This window comes from Sorex araneus, chromosome 2 (assembly GCF_027595985.1).
Source record: "Sorex araneus isolate mSorAra2 chromosome 2, mSorAra2.pri, whole genome shotgun sequence".
NCBI classification, from domain to species: domain Eukaryota; kingdom Metazoa; phylum Chordata; class Mammalia; order Eulipotyphla; family Soricidae; genus Sorex; species Sorex araneus.
The window spans coordinates 39,005,908-39,023,029 of NC_073303.1; the positions used below are offsets into that span (position 1 = coordinate 39,005,908).

At 62.6% G+C, this 17,122-nt stretch overlaps 1 protein-coding gene across 1 annotated transcript; it reads left to right on the top strand.

The window, feature by feature from the left end:
* Nucleotides 1-7,806: 7,806 nt before the first annotated feature.
* SKOR1 (SKI family transcriptional corepressor 1) lies at nucleotides 7,807-16,579 on the top strand. Its single transcript, XM_055128606.1, has 9 exons — nucleotides 7,807-7,894; nucleotides 8,118-10,348; nucleotides 11,525-11,615; nucleotides 12,588-12,695; nucleotides 13,139-13,210; nucleotides 14,708-14,782; nucleotides 15,058-15,132; nucleotides 15,644-15,709; nucleotides 16,232-16,579. Exons 1-9 carry the CDS (start codon nucleotides 7,807-7,809, stop codon nucleotides 16,324-16,326), a joined length of 2,901 nt encoding a protein of 966 aa, XP_054984581.1. The 3' UTR covers nucleotides 16,327-16,579.
* The last annotated feature ends 543 nt before the right edge of the window (nucleotides 16,580-17,122 follow it).

Genomic DNA, 17,122 nt, shown 5'->3' on the forward strand with positions numbered 1-17,122 from the left:
ACTGAACACCTTAAATAGGTCAGTCCTACGCCATGCGAATTAGACCTGGACAGCTCAGCCTGGCCCAGAAACAGATGGGCACATAGGAGCCGCTGGGATGCAGCCTGAGACACAGGGAAGAGGCTTCACAAGTGCTGAGCACATCCTTTGTACCACCTGCCTTGTGAGGAGGGTTTCAGGACCCTAGGAGAGACCCTGCTAGGAATATGCCCAGAGCCCTGGGCTCTATCAGGCTGCCCCATGCCTACACCCAGAGCCATAAACAAGCCTCTGAACTGTCTTGTGAGACCCCAGTGACTAGTGCAAGGCAACAGAGTACAAAGGTTAAGGTACTTGCCTAGTGGGTGAGTACTGCAACCACAGCTCGGGTTCAAATCCTAGCACCACATAGCACCTTGAACCCCATCAGATGTAGCCCCCAAACATAAATCCCAACAGGGGCCAGAATGATAGTACAGTGAGTAGGGTTGTTTGCCTTGCATGCAACTGACCGAACTCAATCCCCAGCACCACATATGGTCCTCAGAAGGTTTCAGGAGAGATCCCTGAGCTCAGAGCCAGGAGTAAGGCCTGAGCATTGCTGGGTGTGACCTCCAACCCAAGAAACGAACCAAAAAACAAACAAACAAAAATAACATAGACCAAAGGCGTCTTTGCAGATGGAGGTTTGGAGGTTCAAACAGAGCTGAACATGGATTTGAACCTGAGTCTTTCCAGTCCTGTCTGAGTACATGAGACCCGAATAAGGAAGCCCCCTTTGCAACCAGGGAGCTCAGCAAACATTGCCAGCTGTATCCCAGCTGCCTGCTGGACCCATCCCCACCTGCACAGAGAACAGGCCTGGGGGATTCTGCCTGAGCAGCCTTGCCTGACAGCGTGAAAGGTGGCACTCGCCAGGGAACAGGGAACTTTCTGCTCCTGAAGGCACCAAGGGCACATTTCAAGCACACTGGCCTGAGCGCTGGCCCTGGGAGCTTCTCAGTGTACAGACCATTCCAGGAGCAGAGACTGAGATCCTGCCCTGATAACTACCTGGCAGAGACTAAGCTCAGAACAGTCCAGTGATGAAAATAAAACTAGAGCCAGGGGATGGAGGTTTGTGGCAAGCCGGCAGGCTGAGCCTTGGAGGAGAGAACTCAGAGCTCTCAGAGACTTCGCAGGCCAGTCTGGGGCCGCCTCTCTCCGAGGGGAGTGATGTCCAGGCAGGGCTTCTGGGCTAGAACCCCCAAGAGCAACTAGGCAGTGTGCTTCTGTGTCTGATAAAGCGTGGTGCTTCCTGTAGCCTCTCCAGTGCCACAGACCCCGGAAAGCAGGAAAAACAGCTCATGGACAAGCTGAGGCTGACAGGGAGGCAGTGAGCCTTTGAAGGTCAAGGGCAGGGGACCAACGGAGATTGGTTTGGGGAACAGGGAGTCTGGAGGCCAGTGGGAACTCCTTACCCACACCTTCCTCCAAATTCCTCTGCTCTGGCTTTTGTGACTGTGGACTGAATCACAAAGCCTTGCTGGTGAGGTCCCTGTCTGTCTTCCTACTTGAGCTTTGGGCCCACAAGTGCAGGCAGAGCCCCTGGAAGGAGCAGAACCTGACCCCCAACGTTTACACTATTCTCGGATCTCCTGGCCGCTCCTTCCCCAAACTATCCCACCTGCATTCAAGCGGGAGCTCTGGGCACCCCAGAATACCGATGAGTTTGGGCCTCCTGCATTTTAGCCCTCCCCCCTCAAATGCCTGTTCCGGGCCCCGTTGGCAGATGCAGGGATTGGGGCCATGTCCCGGGCTGCTACGATCAGTAGAATACTGTCTGGGCAGTTTCTTGGCCCCCTGATGTCTGCTGAGCAGGAAGGAGCACTGGCTGAGGATCTGACCCCAGGAAGAGCAGCGGGGTGAGACTTCTGCAAACTGCCTCCCTCTGCAGCGGCCCACCTAGCGCGGCCCAGGGAGAGGCTCAGTGCCCGCCCTCTTGCCACAGCCTCCCGCGTCTCCGCTGGGCCGGCTCGCCCCGCCCCTTGCTCTGGCCCGGCCCCACGCGGAGCTCCAGTCTCTCTGGCCGCTGTCGGATTAATATCCAGATATTAAGTAAACAATAAATTAGCAAAACTACAAGAAAATTTTACAGCCCTTTGCATTTGGCAATCATTGAGTGTTAATTAGAAATTCATTACAATTAAAACTGCCTAAACAGGGCCTGCGCGCCTTAATTACATCTGATTTTTAATTCAGAATACGTGTTTACACAGTAAGCGCTACGTACCCCATGATTATCCCCAATCCTCTTTATACTGTACTAATTATGTAAATTAAACCTAATTAACTGACGAAAACTGCCGTTAATTCAACTGGTAAAGGATATGTGCTTGCGGAAGGAGGCGCGGCCGCCCAGCCCCAGCCCCAGCCCGAATGGGCTCAGGACAGCCCTGCCCGCCTGGACGCGCACGCCCGCCGAGGCGGATTTGACTGTGGGTGGAGGGAGCGGGCGAGGCGCGTCCCCGCACGGGCGAGGGCGGCCGGGCCCTCCGACCCCTGGTGCCAGCGTCGTGAACGACAGAGAACCGGAGCTGACCGAGATCCGGAAAGCGGCTGCAGGAGGACCGCGAGCTCCCCACGGTCCGGAAGGACAGGGTGGCAGGATCCGGGCCGCCTTTGGGGACCAGGAGTTTCGCCCGGTCCTCCTGCTCTGAACCTGACTTGCAGTCCCAGCGGGGCCGTGAGTGGGCGGCCTGAGCCCGTACAAGTGTCCGCTCCTCGTCCCGCTCCGTCTTGTCCCAGCTACCGTCAGCGCCATGGCCACGGCGCGCGGTGGCAGCGAGGACGCTGCGCTCTCCCGGGCATCCGTGGGCTCAGCGAGCCAGGCGCGACCTCTGGGGTCTGGAAGACCAGTACACTTCGTTTAGTGGCTGAAGTACCTGGAGGGGGATGATTTTCGTTGCCGGACCCTCAGTTTCCTGACTGTAGAATGGGAATAAATGGTTCCCACCTATTCCTAGGGCCTCTGGGAGAACCAGCCCTCCAAACAGTTCAAACGCGGTGCGCCGATAGTAACCCACCGGCCGCGGGTGCGAAGCAGAACTCAGGCCCGACTCCAAAAACCTCTATCCCTACAGCGAGGGCGAAGCCTCCCAGCCTCCCCCAGCCCCTCTCCAGCCCTCTCCAGGAACCTTTCCTCTGCCACTAAGTTAGGGCGCGCGGCCCGGCCGGCGGAGCAGGGAGCTGTCCGTGGCCCGGTGCTGAAACGGGGCGCATAGCCCACGCCATGCACGCCCAGGGTTACCTCTACCCAGAAAAGGAAAGTTCTTCCACGAGTTCTGACCCTTCATTCCTCCATTCCCAGGTTCCCGCCTGGCTGCCTGTAACGTCCTAAGACTGGTCCCGAGGCCTTGATGACCCTTGCAACTGTTTAGGGGATTGACTGGCTGGATCTGCTGGGACTAGGAGGACCCTGCCCGGGCTCTTTCTACTCTCACCCCCAGCCCCACTGCCCGGCTCCCCAGTCCAGGCTCCGAGATCTTTGTCCCCACCATGCCGAATTCTGAGATGACTGTTTAAAAATCATTAGGAGGCTTAGAATAATTACCGAAGGAGAGTGTAATTATGGAGTACGGGAAGCCAGGCTGAGGGAAGGGGAACGAGCAGGTGGTGGCGGGGCCGCCTCGAGAACTGGGTCAGGAAAATGGGTACTTGTTTGCCTCTGACTGCAGATAGGAGGGCGTCTGGAGAGCAGTTTGAGCAGGACAGAGTAGGGTCTGGGACTGCTGGGGCCCACGGAGAAGCCCAAATAGAGAGAAAGAGAAAGTGGGGAAACAGAGAATATTCTAGGAGAAAAGAGAAAGGCTTGGAGTCCAAGAGAGAGACCCCGAGGGGAATCCAGGTGATGACAGTAAGAAACAGCTAGAGGGGTCAGAGATACAGGACAGTGGGGTGGGGCACTTGCCTTGCTTGCAGCCATCCCTGGTACCCCATATAGTCCCCATGAGCCCCACAAGGAGTGATCTCTGAGCACAGCCAGGTGAGGCCCCAAAGTAAACAAAAATGAACCCCAAAAAAGCTCTAGAAAAGAGAACCCCCTCTAAGTCGGTAGTTTTCCAGGCCCCGGGATGCACTTTGGCCAACGTGGGTGTCTAAATGCCGCACGAGGGGTAGAGATCTCTCTGAGTGCTGGGCCTGGGGGACCAGGTGGCACCCCTAGACTTTTCCTAGAGCCTCTAGGAGCCAGGGGAGAAAAGAAACGCGAGAGAGGAGAAGAAAGGAGAAGAACTCCAGGAAAACCATAAAGCAGGGGGGAAGTGCGCCTGTAAACCCGAAGCAGGAGGGAAAATGGGGGGCGGGGGCGAGGGCGACCGCGCGCCGCTGGCCGCGGAAGATTTATGGCGCCGCCCAGGTTCCAAGGACGCGCGGCGCTCGCAGCGGCTGCCGCCTTCACACTCACCCCGGCCTCAGAGCCGTGCGCACGGGAGGCCCGCCTGCCCCAGGCTATCCCTGCCATTATTAACTTCTGTTTGATTAGGGTAATTGTTCAAACTTGGGCCGGACAGTATGATTAATTACAGTTTAATTAACGTGTCCATTAAGGACACTTAATGCCAGGGGGGCGGGGAGGGAGCGCCCGGGAGGTGCCGGCAAAGAGGGGGTGTGAGTGGAAACGCAAATGTAGTAGACGCCGGGATGACGAGTGGGGGAGAAGACGGGGACCCACTGAGGGTAGTGGGGGGAAGGAATAGCGGCCACGGACTACGCGAAGACAGCAAGTGAAGAGAAAGGGAGCTTTGGGGAGAGCGAAACTGCCCCTAGACGCTGCAGGGGTTAGACCCCCTCGCCACCGGGTGGCTGTGTAGCGCCGACGGGAGGCGGAGAGAGACCACTCGGGCAGCCAGCGAGTGTTGGGTCCCAGGTATCTGGAAGACTCGGCGCCCCCCTAGACCCGTTTGGGTGGAGGGCTGGGAAAGGCAAACCCAGTTCCCTGCTCCCCAGCTCAATGGAGGGGGTGGAGGGGTCGCCCCTCCCCAGGCTGGCGCTGTCCTGACGCCCCCCCACACCCAAATCAGAAGCCTGGGGACAGCCCAGGTTCTGCCTCTTCCAGCGGCCACCCCTCAGCACCCCACATACTGGTTTCTGCCCGGCCGCTGGTAACCCTATTGCCACTCACTGTAGGACTCCGCTATCTTGGCCGGGAAACCAGGACCCCTCGTGCCCCCCTTTCTCCAGCGCCTCCCTTAGTCCGCCACCTGGCCTTGGCCCCGCAGCCCCTGACCTGCTTGACGGGAACTCTGGGTGCTCCCCACTTCCCTGTTCCGGGCAAACTTTGCGGACCCGGGTCCTTCTTTCCCTTTCCCGGCCCTGTGGCGAGCGCGGGTCTCAGGTGCGGGGCGCAGGGCGCAGGTGTGTGACCGCTTACCTGGGGCGCTCAGGCCCGCGGGCTGCGGGGAGGCGGCGGGGAGGGCGCGTGGCCCGCGGGCTGGCGGACCCCGGGAGAGCCCTAGTGACCGAGCGGGCGGTGGGTGTGGCGCCCCGGCTCGCAGCTGTCAGGCGAGTCCGCCCCGCTCGGGCCTCGCCACTCGGACAGTGATCGCTTCGTGCCCGTCGCCGGTCATGCGCTCCAGGCTTGGGGCTCTACTCCGGGCCTCTCCGGGGCCTGGGGGCCAGGGGCGCAGGGCACCTGTCTCGGCGCTCGGGGCCCCGGCAGCCGCCCGCGTTTGCTGAGAGCCGAGGCGGCGCGGGAGGGGCCGCGGGGCCGCGGGAGAGCGCGGAGAGCCCGGGAGCGCGGCTGTGCGCGCGCGCGGGGAGGGGCCGCGCCGTCACCCCGAGAGCCCGGCGGATCCCCGACTCCCGCCCGCCGCTCCGCCCGCCGCGCACCTCCGCTCGCCGATCGTCCGGTTCCAGCCGCCGCCGCACCGTGAGTACCGCGTCCGGTCGCCCGCCGTCCCCGCGCCCCGTCCCTGCAGTCTCTTTCGTTCAGTTCCGATGGGGGCTCTTCGAGCTGTTGTGTTTATTATTAGCCCCAAAGACTCGGTCGCCCCACTCCCGCTGCTGCCGCCGCCCGCCTTCCCTGCCGCCTGCTCCCGGCTCCCCCCACCTGCCTCGGGAGCCAGCGAGGGCTCCCAGCCCTCCCGGCCGCGCTTCCTCAGGGCTCTGCACAACCCTTTGCCCCGGCGTCCAGTCCTGGCCCTGGAAATTCGCCTCCTTTCCCAGGATCCCCCTTCTCCTGGCGCCGGGGCCCGGACTCCCCTCCTCCCACCCGAGAAGCTATGCAGGAGACCCCAGACCCTCGGTTTTCGATAGGTCCTTCATTGCATACGGGCGCGGCACACTTGCCGGCTTCGGAAAAACAAGAAGAATCGGCTCCCCTTGCCACCCCCCAACCCCCTGCCCGCCAGAGAACCCTGAAAGAGAGAGAGTGAGAGAGAGAGGCTCCGGGCTGGTCTGAGGACCCCTCGGCCTCCGCAAGTTGGGACAGTTGTGGAGGGTTTAAGTTTATTTAATTTTTTACCTCCTTAAAATGTTAAGAGGGGACTTCAAGGCGAAAGCAGTGTCAACTTGTGCCTGTTGGATCCACGGTGATGAAGATGAAACAGACAGATAGCAGATAACTAGCTTGATACCCAGAGAAGGTACGAAGACAGATGGGAGAAAGAGGAGCGAGCTGGGCCAGGCCAGAGACTGGGGGCAGATAAGATCAGCAGCTGCGGGGCAAAGAGCGGAGGGAGGGAGCCAGGCGGAAGAAAGAGCCGGGGCATCTCCAGGGAAGCTTTTGAACTCGGATCCCAAGGCCTCTTTCTGCAGGGAGCTGACCCGTGAAAATAGATTTACCTTTTCTGCCCAGTTTAGGCAAGGGGGCCGGGGTTAGGTTGCATCCTGAACTGGGTAGCAGCCTGGTTGTAGAGGACACGTGGCTGGACTGAGCCACCCAGCGGACCCCAAGCACCAGCGCTTGGGTGGGGGGGTCTCCCCTCTGGGGATCAAATCCGTGGGCACCGCCACCTGCCTAGACATTAGAGCGAAGCCTGAGTCTGGCCCCTAGTTTCGGCCCATGGTGGTTCAGAGATGACTAGGTTTCCCTCCCCTTCCATGTGGTCCGGGACAGTGGGCCTGAAGAATCCTGCTAGGATCCCCCTGCAACAGAGGCACAGGGGAGGGAGCCCCCAGCCCGCCTTCGGCCTGAGGGGAACTGGCTATCGGGAGGAGGAACCGCCGGGCGAGTGGGCGTTTGACTCGAGGGAGAAGTGGCTCCCGAGAAACTTCTTTGAGAACCTCTTCGTCCCACGCGCTGACCCCTATGGAAATGAGGTTTGGTCTGGAAGGCGGCTGAGCCTGCAGGAATTGTGCTTAAGAACGAGACGGCCTGAACCCGGCCCCCACTGATACTGGCCGGAAAGAGAACGGTTTCTAGTTCCCAGCCCGAATCTTCCTGCTCTCCGAGCGGGAACGCCGGGACGCGGGGCTCCGAGCGTGAGAGGAAAGGCTCGGGCTATTCTCAGCGGAAGCCGGGGGCGCCGGGGGTGACCCGGGGGCTGGGCGCGGGCCGCGGGCGTCGGAGCGTCGGGTTCAGCACCGCGAACAGCAGCCGCCGCCCCTCCCAGGCGGCCTCCAGACCCTCTGCCTTCTCCTTGCCCTCCCCCCGCCCCCTGCTGTCTGGAGGTGGGCAGTGACCGCCCCTCCCCCGCCCCCCTTCCGCCCGCGTGCATGCGCGACTGAGCAGAGGGGCCGCGGGTCCCCGAGGTCCGGGCTTCAGGACCCGGACCGGTAGGGCGGGCTGAGAAGGTGGCGTGGCCGAAGGCTGTACAGATCTGGGCGCCGGGAAAGCAGACCTCAGCTATGGCTTTGCTGTGTGGCCTTGGGCAAGTCACTCTCTGTCTCTGCTCCCCGCGTCCTCCCCAGTCCCGACACCGGATTGGGTTCCTCGGCATTCCTGAGTTCTCTGTTACCCCTTTCTCCGCCCTCCCCCCAAACCCCGGGGGCTTTTTGTTCCGGCGCCAGCACGCGTCTGAACAACAAAAGGCGGCGGTCCAGGGGGCGAATGAGCTCGGATTCCCCATTGCCAAGTTTCCCCGGGCGCCCCAGTCGGCGCGCCCCGCTGGGCGGGCCTGAGTCGCGGCCGCGGCGCTGAAAATGGCTCATCTGCTCTCTGCTTTCTCTGTTTCGCAGGAGCGGCGGCATGGAGGCGCTCACCACTCAGCTGGGGCCGGGGCGTGAGGGAAGCTCCTCGCCCAACTCCAAACAGGAGCTGCAGCCCTACTCAGGCTCCAGCGCGCTCAAACCCAATCAGGTGGGCGAGACGTCGCTGTACGGGGTGCCGATCGTGTCTCTGGTCATCGACGGTCAGGAGCGCCTGTGCCTGGCGCAGATCTCCAACACCCTCCTCAAGAACTACAGTTACAATGAGATCCACAACCGCCGCGTGGCCCTGGGCATCACGTGCGTGCAGTGCACGCCGGTGCAGCTGGAGATTCTGCGTCGGGCAGGCGCCATGCCCATCTCCTCGCGCCGCTGCGGCATGATCACGAAGCGCGAGGCCGAGCGCCTGTGCAAGTCGTTCCTGGGCGAGCACAAGCCCCCCAAGCTGCCCGAGAACTTCGCCTTCGATGTGGTGCACGAGTGCGCGTGGGGGTCGCGCGGCAGCTTCATCCCGGCGCGCTACAACAGCTCGCGCGCCAAGTGCATCAAGTGCGGCTACTGCAGCATGTACTTCTCGCCCAACAAGTTCATCTTCCACTCGCACCGCACGCCCGAGGCCAAGTACACGCAGCCCGACGCCGCCAACTTCAACTCGTGGCGCCGCCACCTCAAACTCAGCGACAAGTCGGCCACCGACGAACTGAGCCACGCCTGGGAGGACGTCAAGGCCATGTTTAACGGTGGCACGCGCAAGAGGACCTTCTCTTTGCAAGGCGGCGGCGGCGCGGGCGGCACCAGCGGTGGCTCGGGCGCGCCGGGCAAGGGCGGCGCGGGCGGCGGCGGCGCGGGCGGTCCCGGGTGCGGCGCCGAGCTGGCCCCGGGCCCACCGCCCCATAAAAGCCTGCGCTGCGCCGAGGACGAGGCGGCCGGGCCTCCCGGGCCGCCGCCACCGCACCCACCGCGGGGACTCGGGCTGGCGGCCGGAGCCGGTGGCCCCGCGGGCCCGGGAGGGCCCGGCGGCGGCGGGGGCGTGCGCAGTTACCCGGTCATCCCGGTGCCCAGCAAGGGCTTCGGCCTCCTGCAGAAGCTGCCGCCGCCGCTCTTCCCGCACCCCTACGGCTTCCCCACGGCCTTCGGCCTCTGCCCCAAGAAGGACGACCCGGTGCTGGGTGCGGGCGAGCCCAAGACCGGCCCGGGCACCGCTAGCGGCGCGGGCGCGGGCGCTGGCAGCGGCGCAGGAGGCCCCGGCGCGGGCCACTTGCCTCCGGGGGCCGGAGCCGGACCCGGCGGCGGCGCCATGTTCTGGGGTCACCAGCCCTCCGGGGCAGCCAAAGACGCGGCCGCCGTGGCCGCCGCGGCCGCGGCCGCCACCGTGTACCCGACGTTCCCCATGTTCTGGCCGGCGGCGGGCACCCTCCCCGTGCCGCCCTATCCCGCCGCGCAGAGCCAAGCCAAGGCCGTGGCGGCGGCCGTGGCGGCAGCGGCGGCGGCGGCGGCGGCGGCGGCCGGGGGAGGCGGCCCCGAACCCCTGGACGGCTCCGAGCCGGCCAAGGAGGGCGGCCTGGGCGCCGAGGAGCGCTGCCCGAGCGCGCTGTCCCGCGGGCCGCTGGACGAGGACGGCGGGGAGGAGACGCTTCCGCCCGCCCTGGCCCCCCTGCCCCCGCCGCCGCCGCCGCCGCCGGCGCGCAAAGGTTCGTATGTGTCGGCCTTCAGGCCGGTGGTCAAGGACGCCGAGAGCATCGCCAAGCTCTACGGGAGCGCGCGCGACGCCTACGGTGCGGGGCCTGCGCGCGGCCCGGGGCCTGGCGCGGGAGCCGGGGGCGGCTATGTGAGCCCGGACTTCCTGAGCGAGGGCAGCTCCAGCTACCACTCCGCCTCGCCCGACGTGGACACTGCCGACGAGCCCGAGGTGGACGTGGAGTCTAACCGCTTCCCCGACGAGGAGAGCGCCCAGGACGAGGCCGAGCCCGGCGCGCCGGGTCCGGCCGGCGGTGCGGACGGCGACCAGTCCGCAGGACCCCCGTCCGCCGCGTCGTCGGGCGTCGTGGACGGCCCCACGGACTCGCCCGACGGCGGCAGCCCTCGCCCCCGACGCCGCCCTGGGCTCGCCCCCGCCGGCCGCTCGGCCTTTGCGGATCTGGCGGCCGACGACGTGGTGCGGAGACCAGAGAGGAGCCCGCCGAGCGGCTGCTACGAGCTGCGGGAGCCTTGCGGGCCTCTGGGGGGCTCCGCGCCGGCCAAGGTGAGCCCCGCGCCCGCCCGGCTGGCTGCGCCGGTCCGCTCGGCGCTGGGTGCTGTGGGCGCGTGGGGTCGGCCCTGGCCTGGTAGGGGACCGGGATTTTGTTCGGAGCGGGCGTTGGAGCAACCAGTCCAGGCCGCTCTGGGCTGGCCCAGACTCGGGGACGCGCTGGAGCTGGGCTCGCCCAGACCCCAGACTGAGGGTTTCGGAGGATCCGGGGGGCGCCGGCGTGAGTAACGCGTGTGCTATGTTTTCATTGATGGGGGTGGGGAGGAGAGAGGCAGCTGCTGTCAGTCCTGCGGAGACAGAAAGAGAGAAATAGTAATAGTAATAATAACAACAACAACATCAAAATAATAATAATAATAATAACAATAATAATAATAATAATAATAATAATAATGCGAAAGAAGGCAGAGGAGAGGAAAGGACCCCCAAGTCAGAGAAATGTGCTGGCTAGGCCGGGCCCTTTACTAGCCTTCCCGGAAGATGATCAGAATCCAGGGACCTGGCTCCAGGGGAGGAGAGCAGGGCCCCTGGCCCTGCCAGCCCAGGACGGCAGCAGCCCTGTGGGGTCTCTAAAATCTTGTTGCATTGCAGTTTATAGTTGTCCGAGACTTTTCGAACTGTCGCCTTGGAAACCTTCGGGTTTACTACTGGGAAGCTGTGGAGGGGCCGTGTGTGGGGTGGGAGAGGGGTTCACGGCCTGACAGGGCCGCGAATTTGGGGGTGGGGAGGCATGCAACCGGGTCAGCCTCGGTAGCCCTGTGAAAGTGGGCGCGCACACCTGTACATTTCCATTCGGTCCATTAAAACACGAGTCGTTAGCCGGGTGCGAAAGGCGTCATTTATGCCGGGGCCCGGGGCTCGGCGGGAGGGGAGATGCTGAAAAGGAGGGGGGAGGGGGCGCCGGGGAAGGGCCCTAGTCCAGAAGCCGCCGGCGTCGCGGGTTCATTGGCTTGGGGGTGCTCATAATGACCCGGAATCTACACCAGCGAGGCGGGCTCCGAGGGCGCGCGTGCATCTCGGCCTCCCGGGGCGCCCCTCTATCCCTCGGATGCAGCCCAGCCTCGCAACCCTCTCAGCGTCCCCTCGCGGCCACGACTCAGGTCTGCGGCCCCCCCGGGGTGCCCCCTCCGAGCGCCCACCTAACCGCCTGTCATTTCTCGGCCGCCGCAGGTGTACGCGCCCGAGCGGGACGAGCACGTGAAGAGCGCGGCCACCGCGCTGGGGCCCGCGGTCTCCTACCTCTGCACCCCCGAGGCCCACGGTAACCGCCCCAGCACCCCCTGCCGACGCTGCGGGCCAGGGCGATGGGGGCGGGGTGGGTGGGGACCCCAGGCAGAAGACCTGGGCCCACGGGGAGCCCGTGCGGAGGAGAACGCGAGGAAAGAGGGAAGAAGAAGGAAAAGTCAGGAGAGAAAAAGGGCAGCCGAGAGCTGAGTCGCTACGACTGTCCCAGCCCGCACACTGGCACGCAGCCTCACTCTGGTCTCTTGCTCTGGGCAGAACCTCGGAAAGCCCCGCGTGGCCCCCTCGGGGGCCTCTCCTTTACTTGGCAAGTGTTTTCTAGCCCACAGTTCCCCCGCCTCCAGCCTCGCGGGTGGTCAGGCTGGATGTGGGCGGGGTGGGGGCATTTGGGCTGCGGGCCCTGCGCTTGGGTCCCCCTGATGCGCAGCGGTAGCTGTGCGGACACAGGGGGAGCCAGGCACGTGCGTGCAGGGCCTAGGGGTCCAGGGGAGGGGCTGAGGGTCTGGGAGATCTGGGCAGGGAGGGTCTGGGAGGGGGTCCCCACCACTAGCATAGCGGGGCGGGAGCGGCGCCGCAGAGGCAGCGGCCGCGCGCGCTCGCGATGTCCCAGTATCTGCGCCCGATGTAGGTCGCTTGTCCCTGGTGGGCACGGCGGCTCGTTCTGGCTTCCAGCCCAGCGGATGCGGAGAGGGCGTGGGGGCGTGATCAGAACAGGCCACGGCGGGGGTGGGGGGCAGCGGGCAGCTGGGGACCCCTACCCTACCTGGAGGGTGCGCGCTCAGGCGCTTGCCTGGGACCTGCGGCCCCCGACCCCCCTTCTTCCCCCCCCCCCCCGCACTTTTCATTAGGCTTGGCGCGCCTGGTCCCGGGACGTTGTGGCCATATCGGGGTCACAGGGTGGTGGTTTTTCTTTTTCTTTTCTTTTCTTTCTTCTTCTTCTTCTTCTTTTTTTTTTTTGCCTCTCCTTGAAACTCAGTTTATTGCCTTTAAGAGCCAGATAAGGAAGACAATCATTCGACCGCTGACGATTTGGAAACCAGGAAATCCTACCCAGACCAAAGGAGTATCTCTCAGCCCAGCCCCGCAAATACCGACCGAGGTGAGCCCTGGGCCCTTCCGCACCCACCGCACCGGAGCTGATTCTGCTGGCCCAGGGCCCCCCTGGCTTTCGCTGGTCAGGGGGCTTTCAGTGGAGCCCACCTGGAGAAGGTGGAGCCCTGCGGGGTGCACTGCCCCACTCCCAGCGTGGTTTAAACACGTGCTGTGTTGAGTGGCCTGGATTAAGGGTAACGAGGGACACCACCGTGAGGCACTTCCTGTTACAGGACAGCCTGTCCTCCACTTTCCCACAGTGGAGTCACCTTCTCCATTGATGGTTGTCCCCCTCCAAGGATGGCCGCGAGGCAGGGAGTGAGGGTGCCTGTCACTGTCCCCAGTATATGCAGGGACCTGGGATAGCTTCCTGGCTCAGCACTTTCAGGGAAGCTTCATTGCCAAGGTCCCGGCCAGGTGTGAACCCTCTTATCTGTCCTTGTACCCCAGGTGAAGACGGGCTCACCCTGGATGTCACAGGAACGCAGCTAGTGGAGAAAGATATCGAGAACCTGGCCAGAGGTGAGGGCCCAGGGTGTGCATGAGGGGTGTGTCTGTGAAGGGTGCCAGGGGGGTACCCTTGTGTGAGGGGGCTGTGAGGGTGTATGTTAAAGGGGTGTGGGGTGTGGGGGCATGTGTGTAAGGATGTGTGAAGAGGGTGTGAGGGTTTGTGGGGGGGGAGTTGTGGGAGGAGTGTTTAAGGTGTGTGTGAGGGGTGTGGGTGTGTATGTGAGGGTTTGGGGATGTCTAAGGTATGAGTGTGTATATGAGGGGGGATGAGTGTATGGTGTGTGTGAGTGTTTGTGTGTGTGTGTGTGTGTGTGTGTGTGAGAGAGAGAGAGAGAGAGGGTGTATGTGTGCGTGAGGGGTGCCTGTGTGTGAGGGTGTGAGGGTGTGAGTGAGTGTGTGTAACTGTTCAGGGACATGGCTCTTCCTGTCGCAGGGGCTAATGTGTCAGAGTACAGGATGGGGCTCTGGGCATTGTGTGGAAGGGACGAGCCCCTGGACACTCTGTCCTGTCAGTCACAGTGTACTGGGGCCGGCCCTGGGGGAGGAGATGCTCCCCACCCCAGGTCCCATTGGAAGTTTAGGTTCCCCCCTGCCACTAACCTGTGAGAAATGGCATGACACATGCTCCTCAGAACTTGAAACAGACAGAGGAACCAGCTGGTCGCTCATGGAACCATGGTAGCTGGAGCTCAGGAGGCGTTTATTTACTTGGGAGCTGTCTGAGGGGTTGATGCAGAACCACCTTCCACAGTGTGGGGCTAAGAAGGGCCCAGCCAGCCAGCCAGTCTCTCCAGGAGCAGGGGGTGGGACTTCTGAACCCCACTGTCCCCCTCTGCCTCCCCTTTGCTCCCTCCTACCAGGTTTTCACAGGCGGCTCCCTCTGGGGAGGACCCAGAGACCAATAGCTCCACTGTCAGGCACTTCCTGTCACCCCACTGAGGCGGGTTTCCGAGGTCACTCATGGGACTTTTCACACTCAACCACAGCTTGGGGGGGGGGTGGGGATCCCCACCCTCACCCTCAGAAAGAACCACAGAAAGAACCCAGAGCTGGGCTTGGGTAGTGATGAGGAGGCAGGGCTTGCTCCCATTTCCACACCTAGTTAGACCTTCCTTATCCAAGGCTTCCTAGCCTGGATGTGGGGCCCGCCCGGTGGCATCACAGACTCTGATGATCTTCTAGGATGGCATCTCAGACCTCTGCTTGGAATTCCTGAGCAGCGGGAGTAGGTCTCCTGTTTGCTGGGGTAAATTCAGCGTCCCGGGTCGGGGGAGGGAGGTCTGGCCTCTGAGCTTTGGGAGCTGGGCACCGTGGGAGCAGGATGGATGGCAGTTCTGGAAGGCCAGTGGAAACTGAAGGGGCAGACAGACTCCCAGCCCCGGTTCCCTGCACCCACTGGAAGCGAAGGGGGAATCCCAGCGCCCCTGCCTGCTGTGCCAGCCTCCCGCTGCCCATCTCAGGCCCAGGGTGCCTCCCCCCACTTAACCTCCCACTCTTGCCCCTCCACAGACGAATTGCAAAAACTGCTCCTGGAGCAAATGGAGCTCCGCAAGAAGCTGGAGCGGGAGTTTCAGAGTCTCAAAGGTACCCTGGTGCCCGCCCGCCTCACCCCACCTCCTCGCCAGCCTTGCTCCCATCTGCCCACTTCTGTGCCCCCTTGCGGGGGGGCCCCACACCCCCCCCAGGAAATAGTTGCTGCTGTGACTCTCCAAGCCGGGCAGCCGATGATCTCTTTCCTAGGGTTTCCTGCCAAGCCACAGACTGCGGAGGGGGGTGAGGGTGGGAGGTAGGGGTGGGGGGAAACGGGGGCGAGGGCGGGGGCTCTCACGTAACAGCTCTCACTTAATCAATTTGCACAGATAATTTTCAGGATCAAATGAAGAGGGAATTGGCTTATCGAGAAGAAATGGTACAACAGCTGCAAATTGTCAGAGGTAAGAAGCGCGTCAGGTGAGTGCGCGCGGCCGTAACTGCCTCTCTTGTCTGGCAGGAACCCAGGGTAGGCTCAGTCATTTGGATTTAAATTGAAGGTAATTTAACAATTATTTTTTTTATTTAATATCCTTTGTATACTCTGATTAGCCTCAGAATGGCAAGCGAGCCCAGCAAACGGCTTGCAGGCATCATTACATGGAGTGATTGAACTTCTTATCGCGGCAATTTCCATGGTTTCTAAATTAAAAATCGAGGCGTAAAATTACCTGGGAAGTAATGCCTAAGTTTGCTTTAATTTTGGTGAGATCTGTCTGCCTTTCAGCGCCATCCCAGACCATTTCCTCCCTCCCCCAGGCTGCAGTTTGGAGCTTTGCTGCCCCCTCCTTCGGGGGGGCCCCTGAACCTACTTCCGGGAGGGGTTGAGATGGGGAGAGGGTGAGGCCGGGTTGCCACGGGGGGCGGGATGAGGTTGGTCTCACTCCTCCATCTGCCCCTGCCCATGTCTTCCAGACACCCTGTGCAATGAGCTGGACCAGGAGCGGAAGGCGCGCTACGCCATCCAGCAGAAGTTAAAAGGTGTGGAAGTCAGGAACAATGGAGCCCAGGCTGGCCCAGGCGGGGCTGGCAAATGAATGGAATATGAATGAATGAATGAATGAATGAGCGGGAGCGAGTGTGTGAACGAACGAATGAATACACGTAGGAATGAATGAGTGAACAAATGAACTCCTAGCAGGTCTCAGGAGAGGGATAAATCTGCAGGGACCAAAGCTGTTGGAGGGACGTGGGAATTAACTTCCGTGGGAACCTGCTCTAGAACAATGAGTGGAGAGGCTGGGAGACGTGCCCTGGGTCCCAGTCCAGCCCCGTGGGCGGCTCTGCCAGTGACTCGATTTCTGATTTCCGCTTCTGTAAAATGGGGTGATGGGACCCCCAGGGGCGTGCAGCTGCCCCGATCCGTCTCTCTGTCTTCTCAGCCACTAGCTCGGCCACTCCCGAGGTGGGGGGAGAGCCTGGCGGGGAAGGGCAGGGGGGAGGGTGGTGGCCGGGGGGGGGGGGGGGGGGGCGTCCAACACGGCCCGCCCCTGTGTTCCGCAGAAGCCCACGACGCGCTGCACCACTTCTCCTGCAAGATGCTGACGCCCCGCCACTGCACCGGCAGCTGCTCCTTCAAGCCCCCGCTGTTGCCCTAGAGCAGGCTCGGCCGAGCCCACGCGCCCTCAAGCCATGCTGCTGTCTCGTTGTAAATACCCGCGGCCGGGGCGGCCCCGAGCGAGCGAGGAACAAGCCATTCGGACCCGACCTTGTACAGAGAGCCGCGCGCCGCGGGCGCCTCGGCCCTGCCCGCCCCCGCCCGCCCCCTGCCGGGCGCTCGGCCCTGGGCCCCGGTTTTCGTTCCCAAATGTAAATAGCACTTCTCTCCGGGATGGCACTCCAGGGCCTCGGACCTCACGGGGTGAGCTGGACCGGAGGGGGCCGGGCGGGATGGGGGACCCTTAGTCCATCCCCGAGGCCCCCCCCACCCCTGCGCAGCCTCGGAGCCCGCGTGGTGAATTCAGCGCAGCCACTTGGCCGGCGCTGCCCTGACCCGTCCACTTCTGAAACTCTTGTTCCTAATGACCAAGTGGCTATGTGCAATGGATCTGAAATGTACTGTGAGTCTCTCGACTCAGTATCGGGGTCACCTGCATTTATTTATTATGCTCCACGTCCCTTTCCTCCTCCTCCTGGACGACTCCGGCCCCTGGCGAGTCCTTTGGGTTTTGCTTTTGTCGTTTTGTTTGTGTTGTGAACTCTTGCTGGAACAGCACTTTAAAATCGGGCCAGAACTGACTCTCGAGCCGGAGACCACCGTGACCTTGTTGGGGGAAAGACCACTCTGTATCCGTGATTTTTGTTTTGTTTTTAATAAAAACAAACAAACAAAAAACCCAGCAACAAAACCCGCACCTGTCACTTCCTGGCGCAGGGCAGGGTCGGGGCAAAGGG